Genomic DNA, 16,793 nt, shown 5'->3' with positions numbered 1-16,793 from the left:
TAGCGAAGTTCGACTGTATTCAGTAGCCCGAGGTACAGATTGTCAGCGGTTGGCAGTTGGACGGTTACTTACCCACTTGCCCGCATCGCGTTCGTCAGCATTTTTGATGAGCAGCAGTGTGCGCGAAAGTATCACTCGCTGTGACGAGGGTATGGGATAGAGGGCTGCCGAGTCGGAAACGCGATACCAGCTATAAATCAGAGTGAGTATATATGTATGTAAAGCTGGTTGGCAAAGCCTCTGCCGAAGGCACAAGCTCTTTATTGATTTAAATTTTGGGGCCTGCTGCTCGTCGAGCTGTATCTGCAAACAGTATCTGTCTCACATGCTGGCTAGCTCAGATCAATAAACTTAATTTTATTTGCACAGAAGCACTGCACTTCAATGCTTCCCTCAGGTATTTTTCGAGCACAAATATTATTTGAACAAATACTAACAGTTTTTGAATTGAAAGTAATAAACATTTTGATTCAATTAGCCGAATGCAGTGTTCTAAAAACATATTTAATACAATTCAAGTTGCATAAGCAATACCAATCTAAAAGTTAAATAGGTTTCTGATAACCTAGAAAGAAAGACAAACTCTATTTTGGCTCACTAAGTGAAATGTACTATTAAGGAGAAAAACTCGGCTCTGCCTGGAAACTCAATCAGTTACAGAATCACACACGAAATCAATAAAACCAAGGAACCTAGTTTGTTATTCCAGACACGCCTCAACTTATGCCGAAAACAAAATTATCGCCCTTCTTCTGCGATTATAGTAATCAGCTGGGAATTTCCCCCTCCTTTCAGGCGCTTTTCCCGTCTGGATCGGCATTTATGTTTTCCCAGCGAGAACTTTGCTCTTTGCATGTTTGTCTTGTGTATTTTGATTTTTCGGGGTGTCTGCGTCCTTGTCGCGAAAATGTCCCCCACATGCACCATATATATGTACATCCACATATTCGTGAGGGGCTCATCAAGTGCTTAGAACTGCGTGAAATTTTAATAAGCTCTGCTAAGTGAAACAGACTGTTAAGTTATGCTATCCTATTGAGGTCCTTGCAAACTGTTTTATTTTGCTAATTATCTGTGAGGAGGGTTGAAGTCAGGGGTTACTTGATATGTGTTATAGGCCCAACTTTCGTAGACCCGAGAATTGCTTTTTATTGTTCGGCCAACAAAGTGTTGTGTCCAGTAAGTCAATCCATTGTGAGTGGGTAAACAAGATGATCAAGTTACTTGAAAACCAAGTTACTGTGCGGATTGGCTTTCCAGTCTGTGCCTTTATTAGTTTGTTTTCCTCCCTGCTATTAGCACATGGCCTCGTTTCGTCCATGAAGTCACCTAATTAGCACTAAAACATCAGTCCCTAATATGCAATAAAACCAGCATCCCCAGGCAAACATTCAAATGCACTTAAGGGCTGTCTATAATCTCCAAACCGGAACCTTGTGATGTTATTTTATTGCCAGCTGCGTAGATACTTGGATACAGATACACCCATTGCACAGCTTTTTGGCCTGGTAATCGATAGACTCACGTAAATATGGGAAATGGGTTGCCCTGGATGTTGCACGGCAGATGAACGTCGTTTCCACGCTCCACGTGAATCTCCATCACCGGTTTCTGCGTGGTTCGAGGAGCAAGATTCTTACTTAGCTCTGTGAAAGGTTACGGCATGAATAATGAAATATAATAATAAAATAATTATATAATAATGAAATATTATCACTATAGATATAACATTATTGTCGAATTGTTAAATAACTGGATTCTGTTCTTTGGAGTTGTACCAAAAAGTGTAATTTTAAGAACAAAATATACAGGTCAGGCTCCTATTTGAGCTCTTGTGCAAATACTTTTTGAAACTCACCTTTGACCTGCAGCATCACTGCATCGCTGCGCTGTCGCTCGCCGTTCAGTGTATTTGTCACCAGGCAGCTGAACTTCATCAGTCCGTCCTCGGAACGCACGGAGCGCACATAGAGATCCCCGGAGGCGGCGAGGACCACATAGCGACCCGCTGTTCGGAAATCATACACTCAGGTCACATAGATGACAAAAGCAAGGAAAAATCAAAACTCGCCGCCCGGCACCCGCTGCGTATACGCAACATTCGCCAATAAATGTCATCCGCCCCGTTGCCGCCAACCGCCAGCCCTGAATTGCTGGCGAGCAACAAAACCGAATCGTTGGCACATAAATTTCAGCTGCCGATAAACTCCCCCGCCCGTTAAAATGTGGCAACACTCACCGACATCCGACAGATCCGGCAGGAGTATCTCCTCGCCGCGATGCCAACTGGCCACGCGCACATAGGGCCGCACATACTCCGGAATGGCGCACTTAATCAACGCCGAATTTCCCAAATAGACTTCAGTGTTTTCCACGTGCACGTGGAATTGACGACGCACCACTAAAAGAGTGAAGGAAAAAAGAAATCGAAACAGTTGCAGAATCAGAAAAGGACTCCACGTTGGACTCCAATAGTTGTGGTTGTGAAAATATAACAAGTGATTGGTTCATTTTTATTAAAAAGGAATTAAAACTACATTTAAAAATTAAATTTTAATTAATTAAAGAATTTTCTTCAAGGTTCCAAAGACTTTTTGTTAAGTTACTCCATTTGTGATATGATTTGGAGACCTTCAAAATTTATGGTAGCCCAGCAAAATCGCGATATACTGATTATTATTTTACTCATATTATTTTGACCGCTGCTGTGAGCGCTGGATTGGGGAACTAAAGTCAACAAACGGCAGTGCTGCTGCCTGCTCTCCGTCGCAAACTGCGCATACAGATGAGCGCATAAAACGCTTTCGGGCAGCAGAATCCATGGCTTGCAGCCCCAATGGCACTGGGCCCAATAAACGGGGAACAATGCAGAATGGCTGCCGTTTAAAGGAATGAAATTGCTTGAAATTACATGCAAAGCGGAAGTTGAAGAGCAGCCAAAATACTCGAAGGAAAAGCGACTGGCACTGGCTGAGTGGAAAGCGGGGCGACACAGATGATACACATGGAAAATGCAAAGTGTAAATATTGAATGAGATTTTAAGCGACTATCATGCAGCGTTGGTTTTTTCTGTGGGCCCCGCGGGGTATTGGGCTGGATTGGCGGGGCGGGAATTGTGTTTACTTAAGGCCAGGCTGTGCAAATTCGACCGACGAGCTGCGTTTTTGAGGTCAAGAACTAAGAGGCATCGCAAACAGTGAGTGCATAAAATAATTAAGTTAATTTCGAGAGCCTCGAGAAAGTTGCAGCTGGCCAAGTCTGTGGCATCGATCACTGCTCAAGAGCTGGCAGGACTCTCGCAGGATATTAATGTTACATGAAGTGGAAGAGAAGAAGCGGAGAAAAGTGGCGCACAGGTGACATCCCAAGGGCTGCCAGAAAGCAGAGCCGTAAAGAATTCCAGGACAACGAACGTGAGCAGTTTTAAAATGTTGTCAACACAATGCACACTATCTCTTTCTGTCAGTTAGCTTTGCCATCTTGGCTGTTTTCCAGCCAGATCGGACTACTAAAACAAAAAACTACACAACTTTCAGCAGCACTTTCCTATGAAATAAATAAGAGATTTCCAGAGGTTTATAATAAATTTCCCACCATATTTCAACGATATCTAAAACTGAATTAGTTGTTCGGACTTTCATATAAAAAGTAGATTTGTGTACCGTATATGTTAAACATTTATTTGGCTACTATTTCTAAAAAATCCATAGCTGTAGCTGGATACACTGCTCTCCTCAGCTCGAGGCTCGGGTAAGTAATGTAACTGATGGCAGCAGCGCATTCCGCACTCCACGCCAATGGGCGTTTAGCCACTTGGCGCTCCGCCCGCTCCCAAGCTGGGATCCATTCCATAGCTCTACTAAAGTACATTACACTCACCTGCATGCACCTGAACATTTCGACTGAGGACGGTGCCCGCCTCGTTGCTCGCCCGGCATCTGTAGGTGGCCTCGTGAACATCCGTGCGATAATATTGGGCCAGGAATGGGGGGAAGTGCAGGGTGCCGTTGCCTGATATTTTCCTGCAAGTACAAAAGCATCGCCGGCGAACGGCGAAATGCAATATTTTAGTGGGCACATTCTTTCGAGGTTTCTTCTACATATTTATTTATTTATTTGCATTTGGGAATGGCGAACGTGGCGCACAAATTTGCTCCACAAAAGCGACAGCAAAGTGGCTGCCATTTGCTGGCTTGTATTTTTATAGCAATAGGGTACATGGGGCGCAAAGTGTGAATTTACATAAAAATGCAATAAGCTTAATGCCGGATGTGTGCATGTTGATCTCAAATGATGTGAAACGGCCTAAGCATCTAAGGATTGCACCTGCATTTTTAGAATGTCCTTCCATATAGCAGAACCAACTAAGCTTTAAGCTTCTTACCTACTTCTAAAACAAAATAATTAACAATGCCCTCAGAAGTTTCCATATTACCTCTAACTGACGTTGAGAAATTGTTGCTCGAATCTGTTTCGGTTGTTTGCAAATTATATTCCGTCAAAAATTTCTGACATAACTCAGTTGCTCTGCCGTCATTCAGTTGCCAGTGCATTGCGGCTTGTTTCTGAATCCGAATGCTGCCTAACATGATTTTCGAAATCAAACTTTAAGTCCCCGCAGGGCTTTAATGCATTTGATTAGCTCTCTGGCTTTTGGATCAGGCCAAAACACATCAACCTCCCATCACACAAGTCAGGCAAGTTGCCACAGAAACTACACATTCCTACCCTGCTCCGCACTCCAAATGCAGATGCAGTCTCAGTACCGCTAATCATCTCAGCTGCAGTCGCATCGGGCTAACAAGCTATGACAACGATGGGAGCACATAAAGAAAATCCAGGCTCTTTATCAATTTCCTTAAAATTCAAATTACCCTTATCACGCATGCAAATGAGCGTGCAACCAGCTGCACATATAAGTATGCAACAATTTATTACAACTCAAAGTGCACCCAAGGCGAAGATGCTCTTTTGCTGAATTGTTTTTGGCACCTTATTTTTCTTTGCAATATTTTACATGATTTAAAATATTTAAAAGCGAAATTTATCAAAGTGATCAACGAATAGTGCTTACACCGTTCAGCATGGATCAGCATAAACTATCATAATTTTTCGTGGTGCAGCTGGTTGCGATTCTGGCTTGGCTTGTCCTGGTGTGGCACACTGAATGCTGATGCGAAGGACAACAAGCAAACCAACATCAACATCAACCGAAAAAGGGAAAACTTCATCAAGCGCTGTTTTCAAAAATGTTTAAGTGCCAGCAATTTGTTTACGTCTATTGCGTTTGCATGGAGCACACTGAAAAAAAGAGCCAGATAACTGTGCTCTATGCTCCTGCTCCATGTTCCCCGTGCTGTCCGTTCTCCATTTTCCGGAGTCAGTCCAGCCATCCATCCAACCGACGGTGCAGTAGATAAGTACACGTCCTATATACTCGTCACTTGAACTCAGCCATGCTCTTTAGTAGCTTAAAATAAATTTTGTTTCATTTCTATGCACTGCCAACGCAACTGAGTTTTGTCTACTTTTTGGCTTTTTCGGGTTTGCCAGACTGACAGTCCATGTCGACATATACTCGTATATATAAATATATATATAATATATATATATATATCGCATAGCCGTTTGGAATCCTCGGCTTTCGGACGCCGCTGCGAGATCACGTATTTGAAATGACATTTCATTTTGCGAAACATAAAAATTCTTTTAGTAAATTTGTTGCCATATGCGAGCGGTGAGTTTATACATTTTTATCTTCGTATTTATTTTTGGGTCGTGCGCTATTTTTACGATTTATCTGCTTTATGTGTTTGTCTGTCATTTTCATATATTTGATTATTATTATTTTCTCCCGTTGTGCAATAATCTGTTTAAGAGCCCGTAGAATGGATCAGCGGCAATTTGTTAAAAGAGCTCTAAACCAAACAAAATAAATATATGTATTTGAGTAACAGCCCGCAGTCCACCGGCAAAAGTGCGTTAATTTCTTTTTTTTTTTTTTTGTTTAACTCTACTAATGGATTTCAACAAAATAACCGCAAATTAAGGCCTTACTTGTGCGAGAAACTAATGTACTCTCCGTGATTAATGCTAAACGCGTGTGTACTTTCCCATTCAACTTGTCATCCGCTAACGTCTGCGTTTTTAATATTTTAAATGCTAGCACACATGTCGCTAACAGACGCAGAGTATAGAAAAAGTCACAAGAGGGATAAACACCCCGGGACAAAATAATGGCTGTAGTAAGTAGAGCTTATCCTTAAACTAAGATATTAGTTACTACTTCAATGAAACGATTCTTATATTCCTAAAAAATAATTTTAAAAATGTAATATTTTTAATGGGTAAAGCCATATGAAAATATACCTAATATAAGAAATGATTTTACATTTTGTAAAACAATTACTTAGTGCTAATTTATTGACCCCGCCTGTGTGTACATGAGTATTGCTCTGTCGGCAACTTGGTTGCATTACTTTTGTGTAATTTCTTTGGCTTTTTCAGGCAACAAAACCAAAAGCGCATCTTTTGTCTGGTATCCCGCAGTGTTGTTCTTGTTGCCTTTCAAGCATTTTCATTGAAAATGTACCCACCAACTGGGATGAGGATTGTGGAGAAGAAGGAGGAGGTCGCAGAGACGAATGAATGTTAACATTGATTTTCACAGCTTTTCGCGACGGAGTCTTTGCGCAATGTCAATTAAAACGAAGCAATTCGGAAAATATAACATTAAGGCAACCCGCAAAACTGAAGCCGCAGGAGTGTGACTTTCGAAACCGCCGTCAGGAAGCCAAACGACACATACTTGTAACCGCCAACTCGCAACTATAACAGGTACACGTAGAGAAATAAATAATAAATATAAATAAATAATATAATAATAATAATAGTAATATAATATATAAATAACATAAAGAGCCTTTAAAAGAAACAATTATTTGCAAGTTAATAAGAAAATCAATTATTAACCAATACCTTTGTATGTCTTTTCTGCTTTTCAAGGAAATACAAATCCTTATTTCCAGATAAATGCTAATTATGCTACATCAAAGCAAACATCACTTGGAGAGCTTTACTTTTTTGCCCAGTGGAGGATGTGCATCCGCTTATTACTTGACAAGTTCATTGTTGCGGAGACCGCAGGAACTTACCTGAGGTCCGGCACCTGGGTGGCCAGCGATCCGTCGCGGAGCACCCACGTGACGAGGGGCGGCGGGCTGCCGTGGGCGGTGCAGGTGACCTGGGCGCCCGTGTCGTTGCCGAAGAGCAGCCGGGGTGCGGGCTCCAGCAGGAATGTGGGCACCCGTAAGCCGCTTGTGGCCAGAAGTGGTGTGGCAAGGACGGCCAGCAGCAACGCTCCCAAAAGCAGCGCTATAAAAGGGGGTGAAAATGTCGAGAGGGGGCAGGTTAATTACCAACATTGTGGCTATATGGCTTGTTTAAAACTTTAATGTCGCCGCAGCTGCAGGCATTCCACCATGTGTATGTGTTTTTGTGCAACTCGAGTGCAACTCATAAATGCGGTTAATTTGAATTCGGTTTCGTTTACCCGCCGCCAGCGAGCCCTTGATTCAGATTCAGACTCACATTTGGGCGCCACTTGACTGCTGAGCCGAGTCACTTGCAAAGCGGTTTAGCGGCTGCAACCTGCAGCCAACTTTTTGATAAATTTATGCAGTCTGTGTGCTGTTTGCTCTTATGGCTGGTTGAAGACTGCAGCTGGGGCAAAAACAATAATAATAACGTTGTAATGTGGGACGCAAACAGCAAGCTCGACTTATAGTCACCCACTACTTTATTTAATAACTCTCAAGCTAGTTTTTTAACTTTGAAAGAAAAGTGTTTAAGTTACAACAGTATATATATAAATAAGAAAAGTATTTAAGTTACAGCAGTATATTTAAATTTATACTATATTTCGAACATTTGTTTTTCTTTAATACACACATTTTCATAAATGATTTTCAGGGTACTGTGTAACCAATATGTCTGTCATGCATATTGTTTTTTGCTGGAATAAAACAAACGTAGTATGATGCCTGCTTTGAAACTTACCCTTTTCCAGGACTAGACAAGGAGGCTCTAATAAACTCATTTCGTTGCATGAAAATTCAATGTGTGGCTGGTAGAAAATTAAATTCAGTTTCGTTTCGTTTAGTTTAGTTTTGCAGCAGCTTCTTCTTGTATCCGGGCTTGTTTGTTTATCCAATATGAACGTACACTGTTCTTTCCACGTGGCTTTTCCTATATTTGGCCTTTGTTTAAGCCCCTTTGCTGCTGTTATTATTTCTGTTTCTATTTGGAAATTTACAGTTCAGCTTCTGATGTTGCTCAGCCACCTGAAATGCAAGGAAGATGAAAGCCAACAGTTTAATTTACATATGAATTATGAAAATGTTATCCTTGCTATTGTTTGGCTGCCGAAAATGTAAAAGCTTGCATTTTTAAACCAAAATAAGTTAGCTCAGCAATTATGTGTTGCATAAGTCTGGATGGACTTTCAAATTGGAGAGAGTCAAATTAAAATAAATACACTCAAAAGGATGTCGTCGTTACGTCGAATTTCGTTACGTGTGTTTGTTAGTGACTTTCAACAAAATGTAATATGATGTCTACAAAAGAATAAAATATGTATTCCAATGCAATTCTCACATTTGAATGGAACTAAACAGTTTTAAATTTAAATTTTAAGGCTTCGTCAAAACCCTGTTTTTATTTGCATGTCAAGTTCAAATGATTTTCGCCGTTCAGCAATTCCCCACTAAAGCTTCGTAAACAATGCAAAGGACAATTACAACAATTCGACGTACAGCATACACAAAGTGCTATATAAATATGTCGAAAGTGGAAAACACATGACGACAGAGGCGAGAAATCAGCACGAGTCCTGTGAATTGGGGAGCTCCTATCCTCGCAATGGCCCCAACAGAAGCAACCTTCGCATACGGAAAACATACACACATCACACACATCCGAAAAACACATACATAAATGGAGGGAAATCCTGCGTTTGCATTGCTGTAGAGCTCTTGGCAAATACATTTAACGTGTATTTATGAGCGAGCATACGAAATGAATGACTTTTGCCATCATTAAATTTTATTTCGAATGCCCCGGCCCAAGTTTCCCCTCGCACGAGCTGCCGACTACAATAAAGAAGACATAAACATGTTTTGAGGTCGAGAAGCAGGGGTTCAACAGCCGGGGAGCAGAATCCTTTGCCGCCACCCATCTCGATTTTCCTGTTTCCTTAGCCAGTCGGGCACTTAGCTTAGCGACTAAATAAACATCATCATGACACCCATTACACACAATCGACAGGCATTGGGTTTTACAGTGCAAGAATATTCCTCGAATTTCAAGTATTAATACTGCATTGAAGTTCATTTTTGGATTATCAAAATGTATCTATCGAACTGGAGCTAGAGAATTAGGTTCAGATAGTTATGCTTGGGCACTTAGAGGTAAATCTAGATTCAAGGATCTGCAAGTTCTGAACTGTACTATAGACAAATATGTAAAATTACCGAAAAAAGTAAAAACAAATCTTAATTTTCTGTGTAATTTCATGGATGGTGTGCGCTCAGGATATCAGAGGGCGGGAAAGTAGGCGTGAGGGTCATACTGAAGAGTTCTTTGAATGTTTGCAACTTGACACCTTTTTAGACGGCACATATGGGCGGAGGAAGCGGCTCTGTTTGCATTTAATTGAGAATTTGAAATGATTTGTTTATTCTGGCAGCGTCTTTTGTTGAGCGATTTGCCACGAGCAATTCGTTTCTTTGCTCAGCACTTGGACGGCATCCTTCTCTCCGAGTCCTTGCAAAGCACAAACACACACGCACATAGCTGGGAAAAGACTGTGGTGTCTGTGTGTGTGCTGGTGTTAGCTCTTTATTTTTAATGAGTTTTTATTTTCCACGCCTTTGTGCCGTCCAACTGTCTGACTTCGGGATCCCTGTGCCGGTGGAGGTGGACCAGCTTCAGCTGACAGGATACAAGCCGCATCCGCCCCACATCCTGCACCCTTCGCCCTGCGTCCTTCATCCGGCGCCCTCGCAAAGCGATTACTTTAGCTTGTGTGTCGGGTGTCATAACTGCTAACTGTCAGCAAATTTGACACTAAATATGTGGACGGCGCTTTAGTTGTGTCACTCTGGATTATATAAGCTTTTTGTAACTGGGTGTTGCCGTTTGGCGCAGTTGAGCTCTTGTTTATTTTACTTCGGTGTGATGTGTGGCATTATTATAAGTCTGTTTATTTGTTTTGATAATCCAGTTATGGGAATTCTGCGGTTGTGCAGTCGCGTGTTGGTTGCTACCAGCATTTTGCTAATTGATCTTTAAATCTTTAATCTTTTTTTTTCGAGTATCAGTTTAGTAAATTTAAAAACATGAAGCTTACATTGCAAGACGAAGTTTTGAATTCAATCTAAAAAGATATCTGTCGAATTGAACCAACTAATATTATGAAATCAAAAGTGCCCAAGGGAAAGCTTTATTTAGCAGTGTTGATTTTAATGCCGAAAGGTACTGACATTTTTATTTTCCCTCCCTAATAAGTTGATACAAAGCTTCTTATTCCCCTTGTACTGGGCTTATCCATTAGGAACATTAGGTTCATCTCCGCCAACGTGGAAACAATTCGTAGCAGGCAATCAATCCTGCACAATGGAATTCCCGAAAACATGGCACTTGCCATTGCTGCAGCTCGCCAATGCAACGGATACTCCTTGGGAGTCCTTTGCTCAGCATGCACCTTGAGCTCACGAGTGGATGTTTTCATTTTTTATTTCACACCTCCTGTTTCCCATTCCAGGATTTGTGTGGCGTGAAAGGCTTTAAGTGCGGAACGCCACAACAAACAGCAAAAGCAATAGCGACGGCAACAATTCAAAGGCAACATGGCCATGCCTTCATGTGTTGCCGAGGCAGTCGAGCGAAAATCACCCCCTGATCCCAGGAACACTGAGGAAAATCAAAGCGCATAATGGCACAGTGTTTAATACAAAACTTCACCGTAACTGGGTTGATTTGGGTATATGAACGAACAATATACATTAATTAGCGATTGTATCTATTGACTGCATTGATTTTTTTCAGTGCAGCTCTCATGTCCTGGCTGAGGTTAAACGTTGCTGCATCCGCCGCTGCCACGCCCTTATCCGGTGAAAGGAGTGGGTGTTGGTCCTTGCAACTGAAAAGTGGGGGGCAAGTGGTGGTGTGATGGTTGCCGGTGGTGCAGGCGTTAAGCAATATAATTTTTCTTGCTTTGAGACGGAGCTGTTGAATCGTTTTAATGCTCGTCACCTGCACTGTTTGCCTTCTTTTTGTTCTTGCATGCATAAGGTGTTGCATATATGTACGGTCATGTATAAGTAGAGTACATATTCGCAGCACTTTGGGGCGGATGTGTTTGCGTTTAGCGCTGGTTGACAGCTTGGCAATTTATATGCCCGACTTCCTGCCAGCCGGCGGTTTAAAGGTGACTTAAAGCGGTGCCCCTCCTCGCAGCGCCAGCAATTTCCTGTTGCCAGCACCCACGGTTGGATCCCCGTGCTCCGGCCTAATGCGAAATGCCCGGAACAATGGCTCCATTTGCACTCGCCGAGACTGAAGTGCAACTCTTTGGTTATAGCCAACAAAGGCTCTTGGCCGCAAGTCAAAGAGCATCCGTCGCGGACCACGGCCCTAGTAAATGGCCGGGCTATAGCTCCAAGTACGGCTGCGAAACAAAACGGACTCTGGAACAACGTGCTCCCAACTTGGACAATAGTTCAGGATGAACTGAAATGAGGCTAAGACTACACTTAAAGCAATGTAACAGACTGATGCGAGCTATTCCACTGGCTGGTTTGAAAAGATCAATGCTTAATAGATGGGATACAAAATGAAATTCATTGAAAAGCTTACATATTTTACAGATTTTGTGCAACACATTTTGTTCAGTTTATTCAATTAACAGCTATGGTGAATTTTTCTATTATAAAATCGTTTTTTAATTCTTGAAGTGCCAGCAGTCCAGTAAACAAATGTAAATTGTATTATACACAAAAAAATAACTTTTAATTAGCTTCTGAGAAAATGTAATTATATTGGCAAACAAAAACGAAAATATAATTTAAAGCCCGTTTTTTTTTACAAATTAATTACAATTTTTTTCAATGTGCTTGGGGATGGGCCACCGGAAATGCAAAGGCGACGAGCCACCTAATAACATTGCGCCCTCGCCGACCCATGGAGAACGCCCCCGCTTCTTCCCGCTTCCGTCCCCGATATCGCGTGTCCCTACAAATGTTTGGCCACCTTTTATATAACATCAATTCGGGCACAACATCGGTTGTCTAGGAGGGCAACAAGAAAAATGAGGCACGGCAACAACAAAATGTAATGGGCGCGCATATTTTTTCTGCCATGGCAACTTTCTATTGTTCGCCGTCTGGCGCTGCAACCGTCCCTTTGGGATCCGGATTCTACAGATACATAGTATATCTGCGATGGTTCCAACGGCTCCAGCGGTTCAGCGATGCTGCATTGTCACATTGACAACCCCCCGAGCTTTCTGTGCTGTGTCCCTCTATCTTTGTTCTTGGCCCTCTGGCGTTTTCGAGTGCCTTTGTTTAGTCGCTGTTGGATGCACAGTAACTAATTCAGATTTGCATATAACAATTTGCCATGAGAAATGAAATAAACCTTCCTTAAAACATATCCAGTTACTCTTTCGTTTTTAGTTAAATTTTAAATTTTATAGCATTTTTTTAGTCCCTTATTTTTTCAGTGCACCCTGGCTGCTGTCGTGCAGCACGGGGTACTTGTTGTTATTATGAATAAAGTTGACTTGAGTGTATTGCGAGGACGTTGGCCATGGCGGTGACATCGCTGGCTCGTCTGACAAATAAATTTAATTGGTACAACCGCTGCCAGCTTACCCTGTTCGCAACTCTTTAAAATTTTCCGCTTGATAGCAGTTGGAGGTGTCGAATGAGGAAGTAATTTGGCGTGAATGTGGAAGACATAAAGACGTAATGAGACCGCTAAATGCAGCTGTAATGACAGCAACGATTATATCTTCTAGGAAGTTCAGTGGACTGGATGGAAAGTGAAAAGCTGACTCATCCTCGAATCCAAACCTTTTAAAAATATGCAACTTTTATCCGTTTTCAGCCCTGCAGTCTTTAATAAAAGCTAGAAACCCAACTGGCATCAAACAGAATTGCAGAATGCAGTAACACTCAGAAGAATGGGGAAAAGGTTTGGTTTTTTTTTGTAAAACTCAACCAAATCGAATAGAATTTCCAATAAAATGTAAATTTTTCCCTTGACCACATTCCTTTGCCTTTGTGCACCCGCTATGCCGGATAACTCTTCAAGATTGGCTTCACAGTCGCACCCGCTGCATACAAATATTTTCCGAGATTAAAATTTAATGGACACCCCACCGACAAAGCCACAGCCACAGCCACAGCCAAGGTCTCCGATGGCCGGTCGAACAGAAATTGGCAGCCTTGTGCAACATTTCCAGCTTATCTCTGGGCAATGCATAATTCAACAGCTTGCGGATCCCAGAAGCAAAAACCAAACCAGAAACCGAAAAATGCGAGAAAGCATGGCCGAAAAAGCAAACCAATTCTCGTTGGCCAAGCGAGCAACTCAATTTGCTTAGACTAAGCAACAAAACAAGCGGCGAAAACTGCGAATCATTCAGTGAAATTACCTCGTTATCTTGCAGTTCTGAAATCCTTCGTCCTGGCTGCCGGATCCCTCGCTCATATGAAGTCGTCTGACATAGGATGGTGATTTTATTATTTTTGGCAGCTTGCCCGGAACACTAACACATATGTCTGGCAGCTTACACATGCTAGATGGCGGAAAAAAACATCATGGCAGATTTTGCGGCTGCATTCAACAATTGCCAAAAGGTGGTCCGCAAAAAAAAGGAAGAAGGCATTCGCTGGAGAAAGGAGAACGAATCGCGGCCATAAATTATACGCAGTGCATAGACGGTAAATTTTTATGGACTTGTGAGTGGGTAGCGATTCTGGACTCATTTCTCCATCCCCCTTTCCATTTCGAGCGTTTTTCCACCTCTCCTTTCGGCCATTGTTGCCGCACTTTTATCACACTTTGATAATCGCAAGGCACATGCTTCACGGCACGTCATCGCTGACAGCTCGGTGGCCATTCGATTCAATTTGCCGCTCCATAAATTTCCGCAAAAAGTCACCGCTACATTTGCATTTTTCCCAACGAGAATATTCGCCGGTGTTTTCCCGGTCTTCTTTTTCGCCCGCTTTTTATCGAGGTTCACTTGGCCAACCTTTTTCACACTTTTCCATTAGCCAGCATTCGGCCTGCTTAGCGCTCAAATTATTTCACCTCTTATTCAATTTACTTTATCCACTTGCCCGGGGGGTCCTTTTTCGGTTTGGGCTTGTGCTTGTGTGTATGTGTGTGTATGCACCAGCAGCTTCCGTTTCCGGTTCCGGTTGGGAAGTTAGAAGCCCGCGTGCACACAAAAGCGTAAGCGTTTCAGCCGGCCCAGTGAAAATCCACTTTTGTTACATTTTTTATGAACACATTCGTGCGGACAAATAACCCGTGAAGTCAGTAAAATCCACGATAAAACCAAACACCACTCACACCAACACACACGCACGAATACTCGCAGGAGCGAACAAACAAAATGTCAGCTTCAAAATTGCGCTGCATAGTTTTAGGCAGCGCCACAAATACACATCAAAATCTCACAGTTGCCGAAGCATTGACGTGTGCACTGAGAGAATGTTTGGGTCATATGTAGATAGTCCACTTGCTCGTTAGTCAAAATAGATTTTAAAACTGCAAAAACATCATTCGTTTATATATGAAATGGATTTAAGTGCCCGAATTTCACTGATTTACTTGTCGGCATTTGTATAACCAATTAAAAACTGTAATTTATATTAGTTAGTTTTGGTTTTGAAACAAATAGTTTTTTGCCTTCTTATATAAAAGTTGACTCTTTGATCTACATTCAATAAATGCTTTCTTTCTGTGTACTTATCCCTTTATGCCCACACATTCTCGCCCACACACTCGTGCACTGGCCACTATCACCGTTGGCACTATAGTCATTCCCCGAGGCAGCATCCATTAATGCTTTTTCCATTAAATCCCCAAATAGTGCCTAACACACACGCACACCCGGCGGATAGTTCATCCTGCTCTTTGTAGCTGTGTGTGTGTGTAGCCGATGCTTAACCAATACTAAAACACTACCGCTGGCAACTATTGACGCTATCCCGATTTCATCCGCTTGACACGTCCAAACAGTTCGAAACGCCGGCAATGACTGAATCCTGAAATCGTCCTTCGCTGACGACGTCGCTGCGGCGTCGCAGCGCTGCCCTCATCCTGTCGCTTGGGCTTATCTCTGTCAGCGTAATCGTTTCACACACACATCGCCCCACTTTATTGCCCGGGCAGCCACCCATCCACCCAGCGCCTCCCACTTTTGGGGCCGTTACTGCAACTGTTGCCACTCGTGGCCCACAATCGAACGACGCCGACTGCGGCGCCGGCTGAGCAGTCGGCACTGCGCCGGCGTCAGCGCATCCTTCGGCGTTTCTCTTCTCTCGCAGGACCTTCATTCTCTTTGCTATCTGTCTGGCAATGTCCCTCGGGAAAATGAAAAGAGAAAATTAAAGTACAAAGAGAAATAAAAAAGAACACTAGGAGGGGGTGGTGGGTGGCTTTCACTTGTTGTTGCTCTGCGGTTGTTGACATTTCTGTAAATGACAAAAGTCCAGGGATATCCATACCTTCTTTTAATTCATTCTACAACATCAAAAATGCCATTGAAAAAGGAAAGATTTTTATAGAATGCAGAGCGAGATTTAGTAAATGACATGGAACTAAGTATATACGCTTATTAAAAAGTGTTCGAATACAAATAACTTAAATATATTTTCGTACCTTTTATTTTTTTGGTTATAAACATTATTTAAATATTTGTTTTACCTTTGTAAAACAAATTCTTGTTACCAAACTTAAACAAACCGATAAAAATGTCATTTATTTGATGCAAGATTTCCTAAGAATTAAACGTCAAAGGTTTATATTTAAATCAAACCGGAATTGTTGCGATGTGGAAGTATAATAAACACGTAACCGCAATATTTGATTTCACGCTTTGACAGCAAAATTTGATTTAAAACCTTTCAGCCTTGCATTAGCGAGGAAATAAAATAAACACAGCTTCTAAACTCGTATATCTGCCAGCAGTCTTCGATATTGTTGTATCTCGCTGAATTCCCATTGAATGCTAAATCCGCTTTTACTGCATTTCGACTGCAATGGGCACTTCATCACCTCTGCGGCGACATGTGACATCATAAATCACGCCGAATGTCCGCTGCACGAATGCCACTTTGGCGCCAAAAGTTATGCTACATAAAGCATGATGCACATGCCAGCGAAATGAAACCACCGCACCACCCAACCGAAAAACCCACCACCGCGGCACATTTTTTTTTACATATTTTACTACGCGACTTTTAGCGTAAACTGTCATTCAGTTTTTCGCTCACACACTCAGTTGTTGTTTATTTATTTGTTTACCCTTCATTTTTTCCACCCAAACACTCGTAAAATATTGGCAAGCACGTGTTGCTTCCCTGCGACTTTCTCTGCTGTCAACAAAATCCGTGCGCATGCGCGCTCTTTCGACGTCGGCGGCGGCAGAGCATTCAACTGGCGGCTTTTAAAAAGATTTAAAAAAAAAATACTTGACCTAGGGCAAGCGGTAGGC

General features: G+C 42.2%; 1 protein-coding gene across 1 annotated transcript in view; it reads right to left on the bottom strand.

The window, feature by feature from the left end:
• Positions 1–15,322, bottom strand: part of LOC6616742 (Down syndrome cell adhesion molecule-like protein Dscam2) — a 31,795-nt gene extending 16,473 nt beyond the window's left edge. The window contains exons 1-9 of the mRNA XM_032722079.1: positions 15,263–15,322; positions 13,719–13,862; positions 8,060–8,343; positions 7,156–7,375; positions 3,881–4,023; positions 2,240–2,401; positions 1,859–2,008; positions 1,526–1,646; positions 73–190 (exon numbers count right to left, since the gene is read on the bottom strand). Of these exons, the coding sequence (XP_032577970.1) occupies positions 73–190; positions 1,526–1,646; positions 1,859–2,008; positions 2,240–2,401; positions 3,881–4,023; positions 7,156–7,375; positions 8,060–8,099 (954 nt within the window). The 5' untranslated portion in view covers positions 8,100–8,343; positions 13,719–13,862; positions 15,263–15,322. The remainder of the gene's footprint in view (positions 1–72; positions 191–1,525; positions 1,647–1,858; positions 2,009–2,239; positions 2,402–3,880; positions 4,024–7,155; positions 7,376–8,059; positions 8,344–13,718; positions 13,863–15,262) is intronic.
• Positions 15,323–16,793: the final 1,471 nt, after the last annotated feature.

This window comes from Drosophila sechellia, chromosome 3R, assembly GCF_004382195.2.
Source record: "Drosophila sechellia strain sech25 chromosome 3R, ASM438219v1, whole genome shotgun sequence".
In the NCBI taxonomy this organism is placed as follows: Eukaryota; Metazoa; Arthropoda; class Insecta; order Diptera; family Drosophilidae; genus Drosophila; species Drosophila sechellia.
This window is presented reverse-complemented; position numbering and strand designations above follow the sequence as displayed.